Source organism: Chiloscyllium plagiosum, unplaced genomic scaffold (assembly GCF_037043375.1).
Source record: "Chiloscyllium plagiosum isolate Xiang-an unplaced genomic scaffold, Cpla_swu_hap1 HiC_scaffold_28, whole genome shotgun sequence".
In the NCBI taxonomy this organism is placed as follows: Eukaryota; Metazoa; Chordata; class Chondrichthyes; order Orectolobiformes; family Hemiscylliidae; genus Chiloscyllium; species Chiloscyllium plagiosum.
In genome coordinates this window covers 49,055,378-49,072,418 of record NW_028270166.1, presented here as the reverse complement: position 1 = coordinate 49,072,418, position 17,041 = coordinate 49,055,378, and the positions used below count along the sequence as shown (strand labels likewise).

At 41.0% G+C, this 17,041-nt stretch overlaps 1 protein-coding gene across 1 annotated transcript in view; it reads right to left on the bottom strand.

The window, feature by feature from the left end:
- LOC122565136 (mediator of RNA polymerase II transcription subunit 26) overlaps positions 1–16,974 on the bottom strand; it is a 165,208-nt gene extending 148,234 nt beyond the window's left edge. Inside the window, exon 1 of the mRNA XM_043720800.2 lies at positions 16,448–16,974. Coding sequence (XP_043576735.2) covers positions 16,448–16,510 — 63 coding nt within the window. The 5' untranslated portion in view covers positions 16,511–16,974. The remainder of the gene's footprint in view (positions 1–16,447) is intronic.
- Positions 16,975–17,041: the final 67 nt, after the last annotated feature.

Below are 17,041 nucleotides of genomic sequence, written 5' to 3'. Positions count from 1 at the left end.
CCTGGACTCAAACAGGCAGAGTCATATCCAACTCTTGCATACGCCAGAACAAGTGGAAAACTAAACAATCCAAAAATATTAATTTAAACTTGCATCACATGCAAAACTGATATTTTAATCACTGTCTTGTTACCGCACTTTTCGTAACACCTTCAAAATTCTATGCTTACAAGGCAATTCAATACAAAATTCAAAGATGAAATATCACGTAACACGAAAACTGATAACCTTTAACAAAATTTCATATATTTGTACTATGCTATATTTTCAGGTTTTTAAAGAAAAAAGGACTCCTGATGTCCAGCAACTAACCTCAGTGCTTTCTGATCATGAAACAGGGAATTCACAAAACAAAATTTAAAGAGGTGAAATAAACTGAAAATGTTTGCATTTCACAATAAACATACGTGAAATTACTTAGTTAATGGCATGCATAAATAATGAATGACTGAGTTTTATCTCGATACATTTTACGTATCAGAAGCAAGATTCTATAGGACAACTATCGAGGATGTAACCTGACTGAGGAGACAAAGTTTTTCCCTTTTGGCAAGTACATGGGGTTACCGTTGTAACTTATCACTCTAAAGCAGAAGAAAACAGCAATATAATAGTCTGAAAACTAGTTTATTGGGTCAGCAGAATGACTTGATTTCTCATCAGTAATTTACAACAAATCCATTACACTAAGTCCTGCACCTTAGCCATTCTTTTTACGTTAAGTTACTTATGTAATTGGATATGCTCATAACAAAGGGGCATTTCATGAAGCTATGTAAAGTTCCAAAAATATGGGCTGGAAGTACCTTCACGACAAGCCTGATGATGTGTCTCTTTCCTTATAAGTAATTTGTGAACAATAAGAAAAGAGTAGCACGCTCTTATTTAAACAAATGAACTGAAACACAAAACTTCACAACTAAAGACTTGAAATAAGACAATAAAATCTTGGTGATCAAAGTTTTAAACACAAGATATCCTCAGAGCGATAGATCTATCATGTTTGTCTTCCATCTCAACTATTTACAAGATCAACAGTGTCACTTATGAGTCATACAGCAAGGAAACAAACCCTTCAGTCCAACAAGTCCATGCCAACCATAATCCCAAACTAAACTGGTCCCATCTGCCTGCGCTTAGCCCATATCCCTCCTAAGATTTCTTACTGATGTACTTACCCAAATTACTTTTAAAACATTACAACTGTACCCACATCCACCACTTCATCTGGAAGTTCATTCCACATGGGAACAACTATGTAAAAAAAAAATTGCCCCTTGTGTCTTTTCTTTAAAATGTCAAAAATATGCTCCCTAGCTTTGAAATCAACCAACCTGCGGAAAAAGACTGCCACTGACTTTATCTATACCCCGCATGATTTTATAAACATCTGTAAGGTCACCTCTTCACCTAGGAAAAACTCCATTCCTCTCAGCCAGTCTAAAGTTTTAAATGGAATCGTTCCTGTATTTAGACATGAAGAAAGGAGAGTCAAAAGCATATAATCTGAACACTTAATGATTCTGTACCCAAGAAATTTCACGCTTGCTCCATTGTTCTGCAACCCCAATTTAGACAAGGAGGAATAAAACATTTCAAAACCTCAGTCCAAAGTGAAACACAACCATTTCTCTGGCAGTGTCAAGGTTATTTTATGAAGTCACAAATATGATGGAGCCAAACCTCACAAACTTTTAAATGAATTGGTCCCTCAATAGCCTCTCTCTCCAAGCAACAGAAGAAATCAGAATTGGAACCCAGAATCATTAACATATATCAAATGTTGACAGAATTTCATTTTTGATTGTGGCTATTATGGTCCAAACAAAAATAAATCTGGATTTGGATGGGAGCATTGAAAATAGTGAAAAGTAAAGAAAAACGTATGGAATGGAAATCATTGAACGAGACAGGGAATAAATTCAATTAAAATCATAGTTTTGCTTGGGTGAGCTACTTCTGTTTCTTCCAAAATTGTGTCACAAAGGAAAAATATCAATTACACAAAAATATTTCAATACTTTTTCAACTAGCATTTAAGAACATCCTAGATCCCCAAACAGCAGTCAACACAATCAGTCATGCATGATCCACATTTCTTTAAATTTAGTGAAAAAGATTTCATACAAACAACTAAAAATCACCTAATCTATCAATACATTGATAATACTTGACAAACACAACAGAATGATGAAAACCTAATGAAGGCACAACCATGAGCTTAAAAAGAAAGTCAGAAAGTAAGATGACCTACCTTGCAAAGTGTTTCTTCTAGGAAAGATCCTATGCAACGCTGAAATGATCTGGACCAAAGTAGGTTTGTGGGGAAAATCACATCAAGGAATAATATTTAAGATATTGAGAAATTTCAGAGGTGCTGTCAGGTAACTGTTTACAAGGCCTGACCTGGAGCACTAATTTATTTTTGCCTAAATCAATTCCCTTTTTGAAGGCCTGAGGCTCCAGTCAGATGGATTCTGTATACAGGGTGTACCCCGATAGGATACAATCCCCTGATCTATAGTCTCTCTTTCCCCAAAGATTATTGAACATTTAATAAACATTACTCAGAATATGCACAGAATAGCTGTTCAAAATTTCCATCAGTACTAAGAAAAGCATCGCCCACAATTTCCAAACACTTGATGTGGATGATATTGGAACAGTGCAGGTTAGATGAACTTCAGATTGGTTTCACAGGCCAATGCAACATTAAAGGCCGAAGGGCTTCTACGTTCTATGGTGAAAACATGGTTATGCCAGATAAGAGGCATTACATATATTTACAGACTTTAGGGTGCTTCAAGAAGAAATCATCAAAGTTATGAATATCACTTTTCATCAAGATTTTACATTGAGAAATTAACAGCCAAGTTTTACGTCAATGATATGGCTTACTATCTGATTTAAGAAATGTTTTGATATAAAACTTTGGCAAGGGTTGCTGGGTATGCTCACATAATCTACTTTATGAACAAATTGAACAAGATTAATTTATATCTAAGGACTGGACCACAGTGACAGAAATACCCATTTTGAGAGAGGAGCTTTGAAGACTGACTGGAGTTTAGTACCAGATTCATATTCACACTCAGGATAAATCTTGCCAACTGAGACATCAGAGAACATTCTCTGTACTGAAGCCTGAGCAAAAGGATTTAAGTGCAAACTGGCAGCAGCTAATGGAATAGTCCACATCTTAACATTAGACATAATACAAGAAAAAATGTTACTTTTTAGAGCTAAATGAAAGAAATTTTTCAGCATTCCGAAATACCTAAAAGAATTATACAGAAAATATACTGCACAGTACTGGTAACTATCCAATTCATCTGGATTTTCTTTTCACATAAGCAGGCAACCGTAACTGTACTAGGTTCAAGCATGGAACCTAACAGTTTTTCTTATGGTGTAGCTAGACCAAATAATACTCAACACTGGGACTTCCAAGAACTTTAACTGTGATGTTAATAAAGTCACAAAAATTTCCCTTCCTCCACTTTGATCTTCAATAATTTCCCTCTGGAGTCAAGAAGTGCAAATATATTTGCTTCCATTAAAACATGGTTTATGTAACACAAACAAGGTTTAATACATTGACAAAAAGGTAGCGTGGGTCCTGTTTGTTGATATACTGGATAATCATACCCAGAGATTATAACATGAAATATGAACAGAAAAGACCAAACTGTCCATCAAGCCTGCTCTACTATTCAATATGATCATAACTTTCAACATTTTCCTGTCTACTTCACATCGCCCTTATTTCCCTGACAGAACACAAGCCTGTCCATCTCAACCTTAAAGCTATTCAATTATGGTGCATCCACAAAGCTCTGGATTAGAGAATTCCCAAATTTCAGAACCTTTTGAGAGAATACTCTCTCATTGCAGGCCGAAAGAATCAGCCCATGGCATCTTATTTTAGATTCCACAGTCAGGGTAAAGTGCCTTTCCTAACACATTTACTCACTCACTCCCGACACCACTAACAAACTGTAGAAGTGTACCATCTGCAAGTTGGAGTCATAGAGATGTAAAGCATGAAAACAGACCAATTCGACCATGCCAACATGATATCTTAAATTAATCTAATCCCATTTACCAGCATCTGGCCAATATCCCTCTAAACCCTTCCTATTCACATACCCATCCAGGTGCCTTTTAAATGTTGTAATTGTACCAGCCTCCAACACTTCTTCTGGCAGTTCATTCCACTTTCCTCTGCATGAAGAAATTGCCCCTTAGATCTCTTTTATATCTTTCCCCTCTCACCATAAACCTATGCCCTCTAATTCTGGAGTCCCTCTCTGATGGAAAAGGTTTTGTTTGTTTATCCTATTCATGCCCCTTATAATTTTATAAACCTCTAAGGCCACTCCTCAGCCTCTGATGCTCCAGGGAAAACAGCCCCAGCCTACTCAGCCTCTCCAACCCTGGCAACATCCTTGTAAATCTTTTCTGAACAGTTTCAAGTTTCACAACATTCTTCCTATAGGAAGGAGACAAGAACTGCACACAACACTACTGAAATTCGCCATTGCTTCTGGACAGCATTTTACACACCTATAATCATTCCTATTTCAAAAACAAGGGCAGATGCATGGGAAACCCCCATTTGCAAATTCTCCTCCAAGACACTCACCATCCTGACTTGGAAATATATTGCCACTCCTTAAGTAACACAATCAAAATCCTAGACGGGCTCCTGACTGACATTGTTGGTCTACCTACACCAAATGGACTGCAGTGGTTCAAGGCTTGCAGTCGCTATCAGCTTCTCAAGGTCAACTAGCGATGGGCAGACAATGCTGACCCAACAAGCAGCACCAACATCCAAAGTATGAATCTTAAAAAAGCACCTCAGGATCTCAAATGTTTCAATTAGATCACCATTCATTCTTCTGAATTCCAGGGATTACAGATTCACTTTACTCAGGTTCACAAGGACAACTCTCAGATGAGGTTCATTGAACTTTTGCTGCACTACCTCTAACGCAAGTATATCCCTTCCAGGTGTGTTGGCACCAAACCCATGTGCAACTATAGCAAGACCTCATTAGATCTGTGCTCAAATACCCTTGGCACCCAAACATCTGCCTGAAAATTGCAATATAACACCTACAAGTGATAGGACGGACATTTTATGAGGTACTATCAGAGGTTGACGACAATGAGTCATCTGGAGTAAAGACTGGCAAACATACATCACTGACTTTGGAGGAAAAACTTTCCCAATGAAAGTCAACGGTAATCCCAAGAGGAAATAAAGACTAAGCACTGGAAATAGTCAACAGGCCGGGCACCAGTGAAGAAGGAAACAGTTAATCTTTTGACCGTTTCAAAAGTTCTGAAGCAGCATTTTCAACTCAAAATCTTGACTTTGCTTCTCTCCCCACAGATGCATTCAGCATTTTTTGCTGAAATAAAAACATCCAGCATCCATAATACTTTGCTTTTTCTATTAATGGACCAAAATAGTTCCTTTAAGTTTCTTTCTCTTAAAAAAAAATTCAACTGGAAAGAGTGCAGAGAAAATTTACAAGGACGTTGCCTGGGCTCAATGGTCTGAGTTGTAGGGAGAGATTGGACAAGCTAGGACATTTTTCTTGAGATCATAGAAGACTGAGGGGGGGATCTTACACAAGTGCAGAAGATCATGAAAAACATTAATACAATGAATGCACTCAGTCTTTTTCCCAGGGTTGGGGAATAGAGGACAAGAGGGCATCAGATTAGAGGGGAAAGAATAAAAGGGAACCAGACAGGCAATATTTTTACACAGAGGGTGGCACATACAGCGGAAGTGGTTGAGGCAGGTACATTAATAATACTTAAAATGCATTTGGACAAATACATGAATAGGAAAGGTTTAGAAGGATATGGGCCAAGTGCACAGAAATGAGATTAGCATTGACGGACATTTTGGTCGGCATGGACTCAATGATCAATATTGGCGCAATCAAATGAACAAGAACAGGATCCATTGCTTCAAATTCTACCAGACAGGAATCAAAAAAGTACTTTTAAAAAAATGATAGGAGAATGGTCAATTGAGCATGCTTCATCATTCAAGATGACAACTGATCTGGCTGTGGCCTTAACTCCACTTTCCTGCCTCCCCTCCCTGCAGATTAAAAATCATATCAACTTCAATCCATATTAAAGGAACACAACATAGAAAATGCAATTCTTGCTTGTGCCAATGTTGGTTATTGGTACTACACCTTGGAACACCATTGGGCTTAATTCTTCAATCCCAGTTTGTCCTCTGTGGTTGCAGCCACAGGTCTGGTCAGTGCCAGAATGTTTGCTATGTTTTTGTGGACCATGTCAAGTTTCACACTGGATAGCTGCTTTTGAAAGTTTGAGAATTAATGATGTCTGACAATTCCTGGTGAAAACGGATTGGTGAAAATATATAGGCCTAAACAACAGTGACAATAAAGAGAAAAAAACAAAACCATAAAATAAACCTACGCATGAGTGATGGCAAAACTGAAATATTTTAGTCTAAAGAATTCAAATAAATTCAAGAAAAATGTTAGGAAATAAAAGATTATTTAAAGTTAATCACCACACATTAAAACATAAAATCAACAGGAAATAGGCAATATTTTTCCAGCATTGGTGGAAGCGAACATTCCAATGTAGGACACTGTTGTATTCAACCAATAGTGATATCACCATCAGACCATCTTGAAAGAAAGCTATTCCTTGCATAGGAGCAAAGAGATGACAGCATATTGATTGTCAAATTTCAAAGGCATGCACTAATAATAGTACAAACATGAGAAGATTTGAACTACCCCAATACAGACTGGGCAGGTTCTAAGGGCACGAAAGAAGAATTTCTAATACAGGTATATGCACACAAGAGCTTCCATGATAGTGCCACTATAACAAGCAATGAAGAAATCTGGATCTGGGAAATAAACAGTAGAGATCACAACAATGAATTAACTAAGATTGACACAAAGTAACTGTTGAAAGGGATCAAAAAACAAAGATAGAAATGCTCAACTGGGAAAGGGCCAATTTCAATTATTTAAGAAGGGACTTTGTACAGTTAAGACTGGTGAAACAGTAACATATCAACTGACAGCAAATCAGGAGAGAAAATGTTCAGTTAGACACAAAGTACTTCTCTGATGGGAAAAGGAGAGGATCTAACTGTAATGCACCTTGGAAGTCAAGAATAAAACAAAGGGAGACTCATGTCTGAGGCAAGACTCTGATAATAACCAGAAATAATACAGACAAAGTACAGGATGAAATTGAAAAATCTAACAATAAAGGCAACCAGAGGGAATGAGACAATATTAAATGGAACACAAAATGAGAGTAGCTTGCCAGATAAAAGATTGAAGGATGAGAATTTTTACAGAGGCAGAAGGCATGACTCAGCACAGGTAAAGGGCCGGCTGGAAAATGGGAAACGTTCAGAAATGAGATAATGAGTGTCCAGAGACAGTATATTCCTGTTCGGGTGAAAGGAAAGGCTGGTAGGTGCAGAGAATGCAGGATGACTAAAGAGATTGAGGGTTTGGCTAAGACAAGGAAGGAAGCATGCATACGTCAGGTGTAGACAGGATAGACTGAGTGAATTCTTAGAAGAGTAATTCTTAGAAGAGTATAAAGGCAATAGGAGTATACTTAAGAGAGAAATCAGGAGGGTAAAAAGAGGACATGAGATAGAATTAAGGAGAATCCAAAGTTATTTGCCAAAGAGTTTTTACAAATACATTAAGGATCAAAGGGTAACTAGGGAGAAAACAGATCCCTCAAAAGATCAGCAAGGAGGCCTGTGTGTGGAGCCGCAAGAGATGGGACACATACTAAACAAGTATTTTGCATCGGTATTTACTGTGGAAAAGGACATGGAATATATAGAAGGTAGGGAAATAGATGGTGACATCTTGAAAAATCTCCATATTACAGAGGAGGAAGTGCTGGATGTCTTGAAATGGTTAAAAGTGGATAAATCCCCAGGACCTGATCAGGTGTACCCTAGAACTCTGTGGGAAGTTAGAGAAGTGATTGCTGGGCCCCTTGCTGAGATATTTGTATCATCGCTAGTCACAGGTGAGGTGACGGAAGACTGGAGGTTGGCTAAGGTGGTGCCACAGTTTAAGAAAGGTGGTACGGACAAGCCAGGAAACTATAGACCAGTGAGCCTGACGTTGGTGGTGGGCAAGTTGTTGGAGGGAATCCTGAGGGACAGGATGTATATGTATTTGGAAAGGCAAGGACTGATTAAGGATAATCAACTTGGCTTTATGCAGGGAAATCACGTGTCACAAACTTGATTGAGTTTTCTGAAGAAGTAACAAAGAGGATTGATGAGGGCAGAGTGTGAGATGTGATCTATGTGGACGTTCAACAATGTTCCCCCTGAGAGACTGGTGAGCAAGGTTAGATCTCATGGAATAAAAGGAGAGCTCGCCATTTGGATATAGAACAGGCTCAAAGGTGGCGGTGGAGGGTTGTTTTTCAGGCTGGAGGCATGTGACCAGTGGACTGCCACAAGGATCGTGCTGGGTGCACTACTTTTTATCATTTATATAAATGATTTGGATATGAGCATAAGAGGTACAGTTAGTAAGTTTGCAGATGACACCAAAAGTGGAGATACAGTGGACAGTGAAGAAGGCAACTACTGATTACAACGGAATCTTGATCAGATGGGCCAGTGGGCTGAGAAATGGCAGTTGGAGTTTAGTTCAGATAAATGCGAGGTGCTGCATTTTGAGAAAGCAAATCTTACAGGACTTATACATTTAGTGATAAGGTCCTAGGGAGTGTTGCTGAGCAAAGAGACCTTGGAGTGCAGGTTCATAGCTCCTTGAAACTGGAGTCGCAGGTAAATAGGATAGTGAAGGCGGCGTTTGGTATGCTTTCCTTTATTGGTCAGAGTACTGAGTACAGGAGTTGGGAGATCATGCTACGACTGTACAGGACATTGGTTAGGCCACTGTTGGAATATTGCGTGCAATTCGGGTCTCCTTCCTATCAGAAAGATGTTGTGAAACTTGAAAGGGTTCAGAAATGATTTACAAGAATGTTGCCAGGGTTGGAGGATTTGAGCTAGAGGGAGAAGTTGAATAGACTAGAGCTGTTTTCCCGGAGCATCAGAGGCTGAGGGGTGACCTTATAGAGGTTTATAAAGTCATGAGGGGAATGGATAGGATAAGTAGACAAAGTCTTTTCCCGGTGGTGGGGGAGTCCAGAACTAGAAGGCATAGGTTTAGAATGAGAGGGGAAAGATATAAAAGAGACCTAAGGGGCAACTTTTTCACGCAGAGGGTGGTACGTGTATGGAATGAACTGCCAGAGGAAATGGTGGAGGCTGGTACAATTACAACATTTAAAAGACATCTGGATGGGTATATGAATAGGAAGGGTTTGGAGAGATATGGGCCTGGTGCTGGCAGGTGGGACTAGATTGGGTTGGTATATCTAATCGACATGGACGAGTTGGAACGAAGGGTCTGTTTCCATGTTGTACATCTCTATAACTCCACGAGGTTCTAAACGATGCTTTGCAACTGTCTTCACAAAGGAACGGATGATGTGGAAATTATACTAAAAGGAGAAATAACAGTTATAAACAGAATAGGAATACAGAAAAGCAGTTGAAAATTGAAAGGTCAGCTGATCCAAATGGAAGATGTCCTACGTTGTCAAAAATCAAAGGGAGAATTAGAAGCAACATTGATCACAATATTTCATTCTTCACTAGATAGAAGATCAGTGCCAGAGGAATGCAAAGTTGCAGAAACTGACCAAGACTGGCAAAAGGGGATGAGGATAAGTCAATAAACTACCCAGTCCACAGAATCAGTGTTGGGAAAGATACTGGAAACCAGTGGACTAAAATGAACTTTATTTGGAAAAGTTTGAGTTAATCTAAAAAAAGCCAGAAAAGACTTCATAAAGGCAAATTATGTCTGACCAAGTTAGTTGAATTATTTAATAAAATTTGACAATATTGATCGAAGTAATGAAACAGCCATTGCAAACATGGACTTTTGGAAGACAAAGGTGCCACACTTGGGGCTTATTCAGAAGCTGGAACTCCATAGAATAAGTGGAGAATGTTATTATGGATACAAAATTACCTCAATGACAAAATAATAGGTGCTGGCAGTGGAAACACATTTTCCAGACTCTGGGGAAGTTTAGAGTGATTTGCACAAAGAAGCAATTACTCACTGACCATGCTTTACAATGACAAATTATTAGAAAGTTTACAGATACTTTGAAACCAGACAAACTAGTCAATCATGCTGAGCGCACTTTATAGCCTTCACATTGGCACAGGATGGTGAAATGGGTTGCTGCACAAGAAACCAAACTCAACTGAAGCAAAGAATGTGCACAACTAACAGAAATCAAACATACTATTAATAGCACAATTTGAAAAGTGTATATGAGTAAAGATACTGATGTTCGCATACACAAATTCTTAAAGATGGCACAGCAATTAAATCATGTAGTTAAAGCACATGGATTATCAAGTTTATGAAGACAGGAACCAATTATAAAAGCAGAGAGATTATAGTCGAACTTTATAAATCACAGGTTAAGGCCTCACTGAGAGGAATTCTGGGCATCACATTTCAGGAAAGATACAAAGGCATAAGAAAGAGTGCAGAGGAAATTTACAAGCATGCTACCATTGATGAGGTCCTTCTTTCTCTATGGAACAGAGATTTAAATGTTACCTAATAGATACATGGAAGATTAAATGAAAGGGGAAAACATTCACTCTAGTGGGTCAATAACTAGAGGTGACAAATTCGAAGTCATTGGCAAAAAGCCGAAAGTGTATCAAAATCTGGATCTTTTACTCAAGAAGGTGGAATCTGATTTCATGAATAACTTTGAAAGTGAGCTGAACAGGTACTGACAATAAAGAACTCAGCGAAACAGTCAAAAAAGCAGAGATGGAGGAATCTCCCAACCTTTTTTTCAGAGTACAGATGCAAGCATGGATGTATTGCAAGTTTTTAAGATTGTACAATTTTCCTCAACATTCTCTGATGTTAGATAACAGAGGTGACGCTGGGACCAGGACATTACCAGGAAGGTAAGGACTTAGTATATATTTGGGCAGCGACTAAACCAGAGATACTGCATATGTAGTATCTCCCTCCTGCTCCCCCTCCTCTAACCAGAAGAGAAGGGCTCGAAGATAAATATATAAAAAAGAAAAAAAACCTTAAGTGCATTGTTTAGTATTAGTTAGTTGAGTTAAAGCTAAGGCTTACAATGATGGGGACCTCTGACATGTGCCTCCTGCTTGATGTGGGAGCTCAGGGACGTGGCTGACGTCCCTGACTCTTACACTTGCAAGAAGTGTGTCCAGCCGTAGCTCTTGTTGACCGCATGACAGCTCTGCAGCTGCAAACAGACTCACTGTGGAGCATCCGCGATGCTGAGGAGGTCGTGGATACCACATTTAGTGAATCAGTCACACCGCAGATTAGAATTGCTGAGGGAGACAGTGAATGGGTGACCAAAAGGCAGAGAAAATAGGAAGTCAATACAGCGTGTCCTCTGTGGTCATCTCCCTCCAAAACAGGTATACCGTTTTGGATACCGTTGGGGTAGATGGCTCACCATGGGACAGGAGCAATTGCCAGGATCATGGCACCGTGGCGGGCACTGCTGTTCAGAAAGGCAGGAAGGGGACTTGTTGGGCTATAGTCATAGGGGATTCTATTGTAAGGGGAGTAGATAGATGAAAAAGAGATTCCCAGATGCTATGTTGCCTCCCAGGTGTTTGGGTCAGGGATGTCTCTGATCGGCTGCAGAGCATTCTGAAAGGGGAGGGTGAATAGCCAGTTGTCGTGTGCATATAGGCACCAATGATAAGTATAAAATGAGAGGAGGCCCTGAAAGCAGAATTCAGGGAGCTAGGAAAGAAGTTAAAGAGGAGGACCTCAAAGGTATGATCTCAGGATTGCCACGTGCTAGCCAGGATAGAAATGAAAGAATAGGCAGGATGAACACGTGGCTTTAGGGATCATATAGGAGGGAGGGGTTCAGATTTGTGGGACATTAGGATCGGTTCTAGGGAAGGTGGGACTATTACAAATTGGGTTGTCTACACCTGAACAGACTGGAACTAATGCCCTTGGGGGAGTTTTTGCATTTAAACTAATGTGGCAGGGTACCAGAACAGAAGGCTTGTAGACAGTGAGGGGGAAACTGGAGACTAAGGAACAGAATCATGAAATTAGCATTACCAAGGGGAAGAATAGGCAGAGAACAGATGAATGCAAAGGAGTTGGTGGTCGGAAGTGCATATGCTTTAATGCAAGGAGTATAGTGGGCAAGGCAGACGAATTTAGGGCTTGGATTGTGCTTGGGAGTATGGCGTTATTGCGATCACAGACTTGGTTGAAGGAAGGGCATGAATGGCAACCGAATGTTTCAGGATATAGATGCTTCAGACAAGATAGGGAGGGAAGTAGAAGCGGGGGGACGAGTTGCACTGCTGGTCAGGGATGATATCGCGGGTGTGCTAAAGGAGGATACTATGGAGGACTTGAGTAGTGAGACATTATGGCTGGAGCTGAGAAATAAGAAGGGTGCTGTTACATTGTTGGGGCTGTACTACAGGCCTCCCAACAGTGAGCGTGAGGTAGAAGAACAAATAGGTATATTATGGAAAGATGTAGAGGAAACAGGGTGGTGGTGGAGATTTTAATTGTCCCAACATTAACTGGGATACACTTAGTGTCAGAGGTCTGCATGGGGCAGAATTTGTAAGGAGCATCCAGGAATGTTTTCTAGAGCAGTATGTCAATAGTCCAACTAGGGAAGAGGCTATCTTGAACCTGGTGTTGGGAAAGGAGTCAGGCCAGGTGGTAGAATTTGCAGTGGGGGATTTCTTTGGGAATAGTGACCACAATTCTATAAGTTTTAGAATACTCGTAGACAAAAATGACAGTGGTCCTAAGGGAAGAGTACTAAACTGGGCCAAGGCCAATTATATCAAAATTCAGCAGGAGCTGAGAGATGTGGAATGGAGGCAGCTATTTGAAGGGAAGCCCACATTTGATATGTGGGAAGCTTTCAAAGATAGGTTGAATATGGTGCAGGATAAGCATGACTCTTTGAAAACAATGGATAGGAAAGGCAAGATTCGTGAACTGTGGATGACAGGAGAAATTGTGTCTCTCGTCAAGAGGAAAAGGGGAGTGTACATAAGGTCCAGGCAGCTAAGAACAGAACAGGCTTTGGAGGAATATCGGGAAAGTTGGACCAATCAAACAAGAAATCAAATGGGCTAAAAGGGGTCATGGAATAACTTTGCAAGCAGAATTAAGAAGAATCCCAAGGCCTTTTATTCATATATAAGAGGCAAGGTGGTAACAAGAGAAAGGGTTGCTCCACTAAAGGATAAGGAAGGAAGGAAAGTTGTGTGTCCAACCTGAGAAAATGGGTGAGATTCACAATGATTACTTTGCATGTGTTCACCGAGGAGAGGAACATGATGAATGTTGAGATTAGAGATAGAAGTGTATATTTACTCTGGAGCACGTTGACATGAGGGAGGGAGGATATGTTGGGTAGACTAAAGGATATTAAAGTGGACAAATCCCCAGGACTCAATGGGATCTATGCCAGGTTGCTGAGGGAAGCAAGAAAGAAAATAGCTAGGGCCCTGACATATCTTTGTAGCATCCTTAAACACAGGTGAAGTGCCGGAGGACTGAAGAGTTGCGAATGTTGCCCCCCTGTTCAAGAAGGATAGTGAAGACATTCCACATAACCACAGACCAGTGAGCCTGTCATCAGTGGTGGGAAAGTTGCCGGAGAAGGATAGGACCTATTTATATTAGGAAGAGAATGGGCTTATCAGTGATGGGCGACATGATTTTGTGTGGTGGAGATTGTGCCTTACCAAGTCAACGGAGTTCTTTGAGGAAGTGACCAAGTTGATAGATGAAGGAAGGGCTGTAGATGTCATATACATGGGCTTTAGTAAGGTGTTTGATAAGGTTCCCCATTGTAAACTAAAGGAGAAAGTGAAGTCACATGGTGTGCAGGGTGTTCTAGCTAGATGGATAAAGAACTGGTTGAGCAAAAGAAGACAGTAGTAGTTGAAGGAAGTTTTTTGAAATGGAGAAAGGTGATCAGTACTGGGGCCACTGCTGTTTGTGATAGACATAAATGATCTGGAAGAGGACAATGGTGGTCTGATCAGCAAGTTGCAAATGACACGAAGATTGATGGAATAGCAGAAAGCATAGGGGACTGTTGAAGAATACAGGAGAATATAGATAGACTGGAGAGCTGGACGGAGAAGTGGCAGATGGAGTTCAATCTGGGCAAATGTGAGGTGATGTATTTTAGAAGGTCTAATTCTAGACCAAACTATACTATAAATGGAAGAGCTTTGTGAAAAGTTGACGAGCAGAGAGATCTGGGAGTTCATCATACCCTGAAGGTGGCTGCACAGGTGGATAGTGTGGTCAAGATGACATATGGTATGCTTGCCTTCATCTGACAGGGTATGGAGTATAAAAGCTGGCAGGTCGTGTTAAAATTGTCCAGGACAATGGTTCGGCCGCATTTAGAACACGGTGTACAGTTCTGGTCGCCACATTACCAAAAGGATGTTGCCTGATATGGAAAGTGCTAGCTATGAAGAGAGGTTGAGTAGGTTAGGATTGTTTTCATCAGAAAAAAGGAGATTGAGGGGGGACCTGACTGAGGTCGACAAAATCATGAAGGGTACAGACAGGGTGGATAGAGATAAGCTTTTTCCCCCAGGGTGAGGGATTCAATAATGAGAGATCATGTGCTCAAGGTGAGAGTAGAAAAGTCTAAGAGGTATTCACGCGGAAAGTACTTTACACAGAAGGTGCCTGGAACTCATTGCCAGCAGAGGTTGTAGAGGCAGTCACGGTAGATTCATTTCAGGTGCGTCTGGACAGATGCACGAGTACGTGGGGAGCACAGGGATGCAGATCTTAGGAATTGGACAATAGGTTTAGACAGTGGATTTGGATCAACACAGGCTTGGAGGGCCGAGGGGTCTGTTTCTGGGCTGTAAATTTTCTTTGTTCGTAACAAACTGTACATGGATTTAAACTGGACTTAGATTCAAAACTGCAGAACTGGACCAAAATTAATTAAGAGCCAATTCAACATTTGAAACAAAAATCTTCCTCAGCAAATCTGAGTCTAAGCTAAACTGCAAATTTTGCCCCTTTGTAAAAAACATTTTTTTTACTTTATACCATGAGCAGCAAGAAATTTGATTTTGAAAATCGACTGTTTCCAAAGTTCAGATTTATTTTAAAAATCTGAGTGATACTAACACATTTGTTGAACTAGTTTTCAGGTTTAAAGCTATTCAGTTATCACAAGTTTGCATAGATTATCAAGGAATAACGAATAATCTTCATGTCCACAAACAATTTTGGTAATAGAGATAAAAACAGTCACATTTGTCAAATATAATGAATTCCTCTAAAATTTAGCTGCAACTTCACCACACAAAGTACAATAAATCATGGAAGCTGGGAAGATTCATGCAAAAATTATCAGCAATTTTTACAAATTAAACTAAAATTTTCCTAAAATTCTGTACTTCCACCACACAGATTTACTCTGTTGCTAGTGTTAGTCGGGAGCTCCAAGTTACCCATCATTCCAGCAGCCACTTCCTGTTTGCCTATTTTATCTGCTCTCCCGTATGTACTTCCCGGACACTAAACTTCAACATGAAAATATTAATTTCAATCCCCTCCTGATCTAACATTAGGCACAGTATGAACTCATTCCAACTCCCACTGTTTTCGATTTAGGGCTAAGAGTTGCAGAAAGAAAATATTAATTTTATAGCTCTTCCAATTTAATCAAATGATTTTTGATTAATAAATATTTATTGTTATAATAAATACTGAATAAACTTCCCATTTCAGGCAATGTGTTCAGTGTCATCGCATAGGACCCTGTACAGTTAACTTTTAAAAATATGGCAGCAAGGAGTACAACAGTTGGTCACCATTTTTAATGGGAGCAAGTTCCCAACGATTTGGATGACCACAAACATTTGCAGTTGCTTAAACACTTTATACGTGTTGGGACGAATCATTGTGTGATTGAAATGTTACATGTACGAGAGTGTGTTGTAAAGCCCCTTGGAAGCTGGGAGTTGAAATGATTTAGAGGAATCCTACTGCTACTCCACGCTAGCAGGTTAATACCCCATGCCTTAAAACAGCACAGACGCTTCCCATTCCAACCACCTCACTCCAATCCTCTCCTCACGCACTCATCGTGGGCCTGGGGTCGAAGCCTGTCCCGTTAGGCCGCGTTCACTCTCTCCAATGCATACACACGCTCTCTCACATAGACCAACCCCAGACCGCCACGGGCCCGAGCCAGGAGCTTGCGTGCAGGCATTCGGCCTGGTTCTTACATTGGCATCCTTGTCTATGGCCTGGAGCAGCTGGTCCTTGATCTGCTGCGGGGTGGGTGTCATTTGGCGGCAGTGTGGCGGCGGCGGCGCAACGTTGGAGGGGACCGGGTAGGGGCTTGGAGGGGAGAAAGGAGAGGGGAATAGAAGGAGATGGGGAGGGAAGAGGGAGAGAGGGACAGGGAGGGAGGCCCCGCTAACAAGAGGCGCAGAGTCTGAGGAAGTGGCTGCGAAGAGCGGCGGCGGCGGCGGCTGCAGCAGGGCCGCTCGGAACCGTCATATTCCGCCGCGGCGCTCTCGGGTGGCTCCGTGTGTCCAGTGTATGCCTCACTTTCTCCGACTATCTGTCAGCTGCCTGAAAGGAACCGGCACCGCCGCAGCAGCAGCAACAGCCAGCGACCAGGGAACAGCTCAGAGCACAACGAAGATAACACTCACTCTCCACCGAGTCTAACTGAGGAGCCGCGCGCGCTGCACCACGGGAAGTCTGCGCTCCGGCTGCGCGCCGACGCGTCTACGTCACAATCCGAGCTCGCGCATCACGCGCGTGCGCGGGAGACGGGATTAACGGCGCGCTAAGTGCGCGTCCCTGTCCGT